The 10,295-nt window shown below is 44.3% G+C and overlaps 1 protein-coding gene across 1 annotated transcript in view; it reads right to left on the reverse strand.

The window, feature by feature from the left end:
- The window catches only part of SYNPR (synaptoporin), a gene marked incomplete at both ends in the record, with an annotated part of 288,034 nt that extends 280,161 nt beyond the window's left edge, over window positions 1–7,873 (reverse strand). Inside the window, 2 exons of the mRNA XM_082847366.1 lie at window positions 7,675–7,740; window positions 7,856–7,873. Of these exons, the coding sequence (XP_082703492.1) occupies window positions 7,675–7,740; window positions 7,856–7,873 (84 nt within the window). The remainder of the gene's footprint in view (window positions 1–7,674; window positions 7,741–7,855) is intronic.
- Between the last annotated feature and the right edge of the window lie 2,422 nt (window positions 7,874–10,295).

Genomic DNA, 10,295 nt, shown 5'->3' on the forward strand with positions numbered 1-10,295 from the left:
TATTGAATATTGTCAATTGCCTGGTTCCTATGTTCAATTGCCTGGGTGTTTTGGTGGGACTTATGAATGCCCCTGGAGGTGTTCCTACCATGTGGCAAGCACTGTGTTAGATACTTAGAATGTACTGATGAACAAGACAAACAAGATCCTTGTTTTCACAGAGCCTTTAGTCTGTTTGAGGAGCTAAAATGTAAAAAAAAAAAGTCACTAAACAGTGTGCTCTGGGAGCCATCAGGAGACTGACTTCATCTGGAGGGACCTCCCTACTCAGAGAGGCCCTCCCAAAATAAGTGATGTTGGACTTCCCTGGTGGTGCAGTGGTTAAGAATCCACCTGCCGGGCTTCCCTGGTGGCGCAGTGGTTGAGAGTCCGCCTGCTGATGCAGTGGACGCGGGTTCGTGCCCCGGTCTGGGAAGAACCCACATGCCGCGGAGAGGCTGGGCCCGTGAGCCATGGCCGCTGAGCCTGCGCATCCGGAGCCTGTGCTCCGCAACGGGAGAGGCCACAACAGTGAGAGGCCCAAGTACCGCAAAAAAAAAAAAAAAAAAGAATCCACCTGCCAATGCAGGGGGCATGGGTTCGATCCCTGGTCCGGGAAGATCCCACATGCCACAGAGCAACTAAGCCCGCGTGCCACAACTACTGAGGCTGTGCTCTAGAGCCCGCAAGCCACAACTACTGAAGCCCACGCACCTAAGGCCCGTACTCCTCAGCAAGAGAAGCCACCGCAGTGAGAAGCCCGCGCACCGCAATGAAGAGTAGTCCCCGCTCACCACAACTAGAGAAAGCCCACGTGCAACAAAGACCCAACGCAGCCAAAAATAAATAAATTTAAAAAAAAAGTCCAAAAGAAGTGATGTCTAAATTGACACCTGAAAAGAGAAGAGGAATTTGCCAGACAAAGGGGGGGTGGTGAAAAGAGAGAGTGTGTGTTCTAAGCACAGGAAGGGGCATGTGCAAAAGTCCATCAGCCAAGCAAGAGACCATCACCAGGCCCCCGAAATATCTAATAAAGGTGAAAAGTGTACAGAGCAAGAAACAGGCTTTTAGTGTGAGAGCGAAAAGGGTTGAGGGTGGATTTCCTCCAAGTTTTGATGATGCATCAGTTTCAACAGACAGCAGGTTCCAAAGAGATCAAAAAGACTGGGGCAAAAGCTAGAGGATGGAGAGTGGTTGAGAAGGGCTCAGCCCCGCAGGGAGCAGAGATACTTCACACCCCAGTCTTCATCAATTATCCCATGATATCCAGAGTCTCCTAGATTGGAGAAAATTGCCTCTTATCATCACCATCATCATGATCACAACTATCTTTTACTTTTGGAGGACATTTAGTAGTTTACACAGTGTTTTACTTGCTTGTTCTTACTTAAAATTTCCAAAACTATGAGAAGGTAGGCAAGGGGTATTGTCCCCAAAATTCAGTGAGGAAGTGAGGTTCTCACAGGATGGCTAAGCTAATAGAATGAACGAGAATAATTACAAATACAGCCAAGGTCAAAGACAGAAGGAGAAGACTCAAAGGAAAGTCACTGTTTTGTAGATGTATTCCTTAGAGGCTTTTTATTATTTTTTTATATTAACATAAAACTATTTTTCTTACTTGAATCAGGAAGAAATGTGAATCCTCTGGGGAACAGAGAACTAAGGGTGATGTTTCTACTTGAGCATGAGAGCAGGGTTCTTCTCCTATTTTTATCTGGGTGATTCCCAAGAGCCAGGTGTACCTGGGTATTAGGGTGTGGTTAGTAAGTGCCTTATAGTGGTTGATGCTATAAGAACCTTTGTCTACACCCTGGAGAATTCAGTTGGATACATGTAACTCTTTCAAGAATAAGCAATGTCTATGGATTATGATTTCAGAAAGATCAGAAAAACTGTCTCCCCACATCTCAGCAAAAAATTCCTTAGAACTAAGTTCCTGCAATTCTTCTTTTCCTTTAGGTCCAACACTGGCCTCTCTGGAATGTTCCTTGAATGCAATTATTCCAAGGAGCAATTCCCTAGAGAGTCACACATGCTATGGTTAAAAAAAAAAATCCCTGGCAGCAAGGTATAAGTGGTGAGGGGCTCAAAAGAGGCACACACATAACTGTGAATATAGATTTTCTACGTCAGAACTTTGCCAAGGCTCTAACTTGCAAGAAGTTGCCATAATGTTATAAATTACTCTCTGGTAGATTTCTACTTCTTCCTTTTTCATCATTCCCAGAATCACTCAAATTGTTATCATCATTATCACCATCAGCATCATCATGTCATCATCATCACCTTCACAATCATTTGCTGAGCACTTTTTATAGCCCAGGCACTATGCAAGGTGGTTTATGTGAATTAAGTCATTTATAGCAATCCTTTGAAGTAGCAACTATTGATGTTATCAGTCCCATTTTACAGATGAGAAAAAAATGATACCTAATAAAGTTAAATAACTTGCCCAAGGTCACCAAGCTAGTGGAAGAATAAAATTGGGATTCAAATCCATACGCAGTATTTTAATCTTTTTTTCTGTATTCGTGGCGCAAAATACCAATGTCTTAATGAAACTCAGAAAAGCATGAAGGGACAAATCCATTAGCCCACTGGGGAGCTGCTCTTTTATGAAAAGTGTATTTATTGATTCATATTTCATTTATACATGATTTTTGTCACTTGAGAAGCTAGAAGTTATAATTAAATCAAAATTAATGTAGCTTTGAAATTACATCCCACCCTCAGTGGCAGATTGCAGCTCATAATTTAAACAAGTTGTATGTTAGAATTCCTGTGTTATTTATGCTTAGAAAAGAAGAGTTGTCTGACTCATGCACAGGTATTTTTTAAAAAATAGAAAAAAAAGACCCATAAAATAAGGTTAAATTATTGGCTTTATAATCAAAATCTTTTTCTATGTATTTTAAATGAAAAGATACTGATTTTTAATTAGAACCTACTCTACCTTGGTTAATTAATAACCAACAGAAAATAAAACAATATCAAAGACAATTGTCATCTCTTGAGTTAGTCTCTAAATATAAGCACTCCTTGGCATTTTCAGAAAACGCCTGAAATACGTATCAGAGTGGGTCAGATAAACACTGCAAAATCGGATAGCACCTGCCTTTTAACGTTTCTGAGGATTAGGGATAAGTTACAGCAGGTGCCTGTCGCACTGAAGGAAGCAGAAGAGTGTAGCATTTAGGAGAACACAGTTTGGAGTGAGAATGTCAAATCTTGGCTTTGCCATTTCCTACAATTTTGTCCCTGATGAGTTATAAACATCCCCTGAATTCCGTGGTGAAATGGGAATGTAAGCCATACAGATTCAATACGATGATGTATGGAAAACACTGGAATATAGTGCCTCACATGAAGGCTGCATGACAGAGGTAGCTACTGTTACTTCTCTCCTTAAGAGTTTAAAATGATAACTATATTATATTATATCAAACATGCTTACTGTGTTATTATCAATAACATGATCAGAAATACTATTCATATCAAGCAAGCAATATGACGTTTGAAAAACATAGATCAGAATTCAGATTCAGGAATGAAGATTAGAGAAGCAGGTACCTCCATTTAAATCAAGGAGCTCTATGCCTCGTACATCAGACATGCTGCTTCTCTGGATAAGCTGGCCTCCTTTGGAAAGGCAGAAAGGAAAGGCAGAATGGAGATATGGAGCGCAGGGGTTGTAGCAGAAATGGTAGCAAAATGGGGGATGGAGGTCAGAGAATAAGAATTAGAGGAATCAAGCAAGTTGCCCCAGCAGTTAATTTTAGAGGGACGGAGTCTGGACCTGCCAGCCAAGCAAATATCATTTGGGGGAGCTGAAGTCCCTTTGATGCCCTTACATGTGCACCAACTCAAGTCCTGGACAATTTGGAACTGTTGGGGTCTCTACATTCCATTACACATAAATCCACAGGTGCAAATCCAGAGCCTTGTAAATAGTAGACAGAAAAAAGAATGTATTAAGAAAAATGCTTTAAAAGGAAAAAAAAAAAGCAGGCCAAAATTCTACTGGGAAAGAATTGAAGTAGCAAAATAAGAATGATCAGTGGAAGGCAGGATTCTACACCAATTTAGTAAGTCTGAGAAATAAGGTAAGTTCAATTAAAAAAATTTTTTTTACCATCTCCAAATGATGGTTTAAGACATTTTTCTGGACCTATTTTATCATCAGGGAATAAACAAAACAGACCACCAGAGTCAGTGCTGTGTCCTGAATTTTGGTTTTGACCCAAAAGATGGCGGAAAGTCCCCTGATCTCATTTAAGTAGAGATTAAGGATTTGGAAGTTTTGCCTCAAGGTCTTTGAAATTGGCTAAAGCTTTTTCCCTGAAGACTTGACTTTTATATGTTTTTTAAACTTTAAATGTACTGTATACATGAGCCTTTCCTAAGCAAAGAACACATCAATAAAGTGCATTTTCCCCCCAAGGCAATAAATCTCAAAGTGGAGGATGTATTTAGAAGTAATGCTGCTTCAAATGGTCAATCCATAGAAGATCATTTAAAATATGTTATTTTTTTTAATTACTCATGCGCACAACTGTGGACAAGTGATACGCCTGTGATTCTTCCTGAAGACCACAGCTTTCCTTCACCCTCTTCTCTCCCCACTGAATCTCAAATTACACCCTTTGGGAAAAACATCAGTTTTAACAGTTCAGAGGTATACATCTATGGTTATACAAATTACAAACACACGTGCCCACATTCACATACATAACTATATTTTCTTTTTTTATTTTTACAAAAATATTATATGCTATACATCAGTCTGAAATCTGACTGAATACATTTCCCATGTGTTGATTAAAAGAAGGAAAACCAAAAACCACTTTTTTCCACATAACAATTTCATCAAATACTAAGAATGAAACTCATTTTTCTGCACTTAATAATTTTATCAAACACAGTTACCTATGCTGACTGCCAGCACAATGCATATTAATTTAACCCATCTTTTTAACGACAGTGTAATATTTCACAGCATGCATGAATCATACATTAACGATTTTCCTATTAACGGACTTACTAATTGTTTCTAGTTCTTTCTTCTACAAAGGATGTTGCAGTAAATAGCCTTGAGCATAGATCTTTACATACACTTTTACTTCTACAGAATAAATACTGAAAAAGAAAAAGGATTGTAGATCAAAGTCTTTCAAGACTACCAACTTTGAAGCTGTCGCCCCACAGAACAGGAGAAACCAGGTGTTTTAGTGCTCTGTCACGGTCAATTTACACTTTTTGCTGATCACTACTGTTTACGGAGCACCATGAAAGGCACCTGTGGGGAACACAGAAGCAAGCAGAACAAATTTCCTGCCATCCAAGAGCTAGAACTCTCTCCTCACTCTCTCCCACAGAAAACAAAGACCTCAGAGTGACTCTTCACCCATGGCATGCACAGAAGAGATATTTTCCTTTCTCCATTTTGATAAACTTTCTCAAAGCTTCTATGTCCCTGCTCTCATCTCTTGACCTTAGCTCTTTCAAAAGGTAGTGATCAACTAACTTATCTGACCTTTTAAGGTTTCACTGGTCCCTTATTCAGCTTCTCTCCCACAAATGAGAGGCTAATCGCTGATTTACAAGCAAAATACCTTCTTCCTTAGAGCCTTAGAGGCCCAGAAGAGAGAGAGGAAACCAACTATACATAAATCAAAAAAATATTTTAAATGTAATAAGTTCTCTCTCCCTCTCGCTCTCTCTCACACACACACACCAAGAAAAGACTATAAGGCAGTGTGATAAATTCTCATGAATAAATGAATGGATAAGATGTCATGGAAGCCCAAAGAGTGGGGTGAATCATTCAGTTTGGGGTAGAGGAAAGGGGAAGAACCAAATATGAGAGAAATCTTCACTGAGGAGGTAATCTTTAAGCTGAGGTTAAAAGACAAACATTTGTTCTCAGCTTGGGCTGTGAGGGCATTCCATATAGTATTAATAAGAATAACAAGAGCCTTAAGGTAAAAAGCGCTTTGGAGTTTGGGGGGCTCCTTGTATAGCTTAGGGTGGTAGTCCTCTAACTTTAATGTGCATAAGAATTATCCGGGGAGTTTGTTTAAAATCCAGATTCCTGGGCACCCACATTCCCAATATTTTTATTTCGTGTCCAGAAATCTGCATGGAAAAAAAAATTCATCCAGGTTTACCACACTCTGAAAGATACTCATAGAGGCTGTGTGTGGGGAGTGACATGAAATAACGTTGCAACTGAAGGGGATACAAACTAATGTTTCAGGTGAGTGACAGTGACAGTGTGAAACAATAAGAGATTCTGTCAGAAATGATGTCAGGCCTTTGAATTTTGTTTTGAGAGACAATGGCTTGACAATGGAGACTTTACACTGAGCAAAAAAATCACTCTTCCACAGAGAATGTTTGTTGAATGGCTGAATGATCAAATGTGGACAGAACTCTGAGAAAGTCAACTGAAAGCTGCCCAGACTGTGACTCCTGCTTGCTTTAACCGGTGGCTGTGAGGAAAACAGTTTTAGAATAGCTATCCCCAAACCAATAGTTCAAGCCTTCCAAATGCTGTCCTGATGTTATGTGTGGTTGATATATTCGTGCATTTTTATGCAGGTTTACAAACAAGGCAAATGTGATTACCCTGTAGATCATCCACGTAAGCATGTACCACAGTTTGTGTTGCCAAAGCTGGATACTGGGCCTTGGAGCTAAGATCTGGGAGGACAGAACACGCTCTTACATAACTTCCCAGCTAGTCGGTGGTAGGGCCTGTGATTAATGCTACATGACGGGCTCTGAACTTTCTGTTCAGATAGGTTCGCTTGCCTTTCAGAGCTCCTAGCAAGAGAATGTGTGACCCGCAGATTTCACTCTGAATAACCATCATGCAAGCATTGACACTAACATGGCTCTGTGGCCCCCTGGGTAACTGTTTCTGCGCCTCACTCCTCTGCCAACAGATAAGTTGCCCTAGGACTATCAAGTTGTTTGTTAAGGGGACAGAAGAGAAGAGTACTATAACTTCCTAAAGCCCCGTCGCTGAAGCAAGCTCCACAGAGAAGGCTGGGAGGTTCTAAAGAAATCAGAAAAGCCCTCGAGAGCAGCCAGGGTAGAGAAACTCTGAGATGGGAAGAAGGAGTCCCGCTCTCGACGGCAGTATTTTTCACAGCCTCGAAGCTTCTCTCTCCCTGGAGCTCCGGCTGCGGAGCGCGGATCACAGAGCTTCCAAGCATCCCGGGCGGGGCGGAGAGCTGCCCAGTGCTCACCAACTTTCCCAGCTTGGCAAAGCCCTCCCCGCTCGCTACTCCGCTCAGCCCCGGTCCCTCCTCTCACGCCCTCACCCCCGCAATAATCCAGGTGAGCAGCCAGAGCCCAGCGGCAGCTCCCCCATCTGTTCCCCTCCCGGTCTCCCCAGGAGGCTTCTTTCCCCAGCCCCTGAGCGTGTGCAAGCGCCTCGGTGACATGAGACATGACACCTCGTCTAAGCGCCTGCAAAAACTCGTCCACGTTCCCGCCTCCAAGCCGGGACCCTACATCCTGTCCCCGCCATCCCGGAATGGCACCTGGGGAGTGGGGAGGATTGAAGGAAGTGGCTTTTGCATCCCAGGCTTGGAGCAGAACCGAGCAGACAGCACCGCACCCGACCTCTCCTCACCTACTGGTTCGCCGCCTCGGTCCCCTCCCCGCACACACACCGCTACTCACCAATTCCAGGGCTCGCAGGAAGGCAAGGGGCTCCTTCAGCACCCGGAAGGTGCCTGCCGAGGCCAGCTGTGGACCAAGGAGGCAAGAGAGAGAAAGAGACAGCGTGAGGAAGGGTCTGGAGACGCAGCAATCGGAGCCCGGGGGTCCCGCGGCATCACCCGCGCTGCCCAGTCGGTCTTACCTGGCTCACGGGGTCCATAGCTCGCCTCGCTCGGTCTTCTCAACCAGCGGTGCCTTTGAAAATGAAGTTTGAGGGCCACTACCGTCCTCGTCCTCAGAGCCAGAAGCCCCCTTTCCGAAAGAGCCGGAGGAGCTAGGCCGGGCAGTGCTGGGTGCCGGGCGCGAGCTCGCGGACGCTGGGTTCTCGAAGCCTGTGCGCGGGTGAGGTGAGCACAGGCGGCGAGAGTGGGAGGGGCGGGTGGGGAGGCGGAGCTGCGGTGGAGGCGGGAGACCGGGACGGCGCTGGAGCCCGCCCAGCGGCCCGGGGGAGGCTGCAATTGGCCAGCTGCGAGGTCCGGAAGGGAGGACGAGGAGGTGGGCGAGGCCCAACTGCGACCTTGGGAGCGGCGCAGTCGCCGCTCGCCGCTCGCGCCCGGTTCCGTGAGGCTCCAGGGCAACTTTGGGGCTGTAGGTTTGGGGAAAGCAGGCTGGCACCCTCAGGAAGACGGTCCCCTGCCTGAGGACGGGGTTTCCAGGTAAGAGAGAGAGGCAGCCCACACCTTACGTGGGGAGGTGTGTGCGTTCTGGTGACTTCTGAACACCAAAGAAAGACTGCTGACTCGGTCATTCCTCTGAGCCTTCATGGAACGTTCTCCATGTGACCAAGCAGTGCCAGGTGCTGGGATACATCAAGGAACAGGCTAAACACTGCCCGTTACCTCAGGGGTAAGCAGAGGGTCAGGCCAGGGGGAAGGGAGCTAGAAGGGGGAGAGGGGAAACGAATAAATCATGAAAATATGGGACAGTGTGCCAGGCAGGTAATCCCATGGCCACTGTGTGAGGTCGGGAGAGAATTATAATGTCCATTTTTTAAAGTAGGAAAAAAAAAATAGACTTCGCGAGGCTGAATTAGCCGAGCTAACATAGCTCATGAGGGGCTAAACAGGGATTGGAATTCAAGTTCCTTCAAAACTCATGCTGTTTCTACTGGGAAACTTTGCCTAGGATACAACCCTCGAATGAAGCTCCCCCAGTCCGTCATAAATAGGCCTGAGTGCATCCCCACCTCAACTCGTACTCTTTCTCCCTTAGTCTGCTAAGCTTGCCAAAACTAGTAAACAACAACAAGACAATTGAGTTCTTTCTATGAATCAGAAATTGTGTTAAGGGCTTTATAAACATTACTTCATTAAATATTCACAAAACCCCCATGGGTTAGTAGTAGTGTTATTCTCATTTTAGGGATGACGGAATTGAGGGCCATGGAAGGGGAGTGCAGAGAATGAAGCCAGAGTTGAATTCAAAATAATCAGAAAAGAAGGAGGAGTCGTCTTCAGCACGCTTAGCCATTCCACCTTGTAGCTGATATGTCCCCTTCCTTCTCACTCCCTTTGGACTGGACCCCATGTATGAAGTGGTCTCCCAGCAACACAGATAGCCCATCTGTTTACTAATAAGATTTGCCAAAAAGGTCTGGAGTTGGGGGATGGGGGGAAGAGGAGGAGGGAGAGTAATTAATATTCAGGAGTTGGGGAGAAAGATGCAAATGAATAGTTTAGAGTCTGAGAAGGGGAGGCAGCGGGCCAAAACTGGGTAAGAAAGAGTGTCCCAATGTAGATGCCCCCTGCCCGTGGGTTTTGTTGGAGAAAAACTAGAAAGTTAGTGAGTCAGAACTCCAGAGGGCTAGTTGCACCATCTGCAGCCAGCCAGTTTTGTTCCTACTGCTCTTCCTACATGCAGATAGAGTCTAAAACAATTAGAAACAAGTTGTTTCAAAAATAAGCCATTATGCAACTACAAATACTTACTGTGTGTCCTGCAATTTTTGTATATGATTTTGTGTGTGAGGTTATCTAACGTCCTAAAGACCTCATGTTTTTAAAAATCTGTCAAAGGGAGCCAACAACATTAATTTAGCTGGTTGTTATGAGGACTCGAGGTTTTGTAGATAACGTATCTTGGGCAGAGTCTGGTACATCATAATCTCTCCGTGTGTATTAGTTGAATTTCTGACTGCTAACACTTCTACAGAAGCAAAGGTGAAGGCTCAGAGGCCCACATTAGAGGCGTGGTCGATTGTGGCACCGTCTTGTCACTCTCTGCAGTGCCCCTCCGCTATATATCCTTGCCCCTTTGAACTCAGGAGTTGCAGTGTTACTTGCTTTGGTCAGTGGTTGTGGGCAGAAGTGATGAATGCATTTCTGAGCGGAAGTTTTAAGAACTTCTTCATGATTTGCCATCTTGTTAATTTCCTTCTGCTATGATGAATACAATGTACAATATTACACAGAGGCTACACTCACAGCCTGGGTCTTGGCATAAGACTGATGTAGTGTAGAGCTGCAACTGGACCTTGATGGATGTGGAGCTGAGCAAGAAATTAATTTGTAGCTGTAAGCAACTGAGATGTTAAAGTCTTTTTTTACTACAATGCAGCATAACCTAGGCTGATTGATACAAGT

Source organism: Leucopleurus acutus (assembly GCF_964270905.1).
Source record: "Leucopleurus acutus genome assembly, chromosome: 10".
Classification (NCBI taxonomy): domain Eukaryota; kingdom Metazoa; phylum Chordata; class Mammalia; order Artiodactyla; family Delphinidae; genus Leucopleurus; species Leucopleurus acutus.